The 232-nt window shown below is 34.1% G+C and overlaps 1 protein-coding gene across 2 annotated transcripts in view; it reads right to left on the reverse strand.

Annotated features, from left to right (window-relative positions):
* The window catches only part of LOC119589277 (myosin heavy chain, striated muscle-like), a gene marked incomplete in the record, with an annotated part of 11,977 nt that overhangs the window by 7,579 nt on the left and 4,166 nt on the right, over positions 1-232 (reverse strand). For both annotated transcript variants that reach the window (XM_037937895.1, XM_037937894.1), the window contains 1 exon segment: positions 25-126. In XM_037937895.1, coding sequence (XP_037793823.1) covers positions 25-126 — 102 coding nt within the window.

The raw sequence follows: 232 nt of genomic DNA on the forward strand, positions 1-232 counted from the left end.
GAAAAGTAAGAATCATCGTCTTACCTCAGAACATGTGCAAGACTGCTGGTTGAGTTGAGGGATAATTTCAACAGTTTACTGCACTCGTCATGCACAGCAGTCGATATCTCAACTGAAGTCCCATTCCTGTATAAGAGGGTAGTATTAAATATTTTGTAAATGTTGATAACGACTGTATATTTTATGATTTAGTAATGTCTCTCTCTCTCTCTCAAAAAAAAATATATATATA

This window comes from Penaeus monodon, chromosome 25 (genome assembly GCF_015228065.2).
Source record: "Penaeus monodon isolate SGIC_2016 chromosome 25, NSTDA_Pmon_1, whole genome shotgun sequence".
Taxonomy (NCBI): Eukaryota; Metazoa; Arthropoda; class Malacostraca; order Decapoda; family Penaeidae; genus Penaeus; species Penaeus monodon.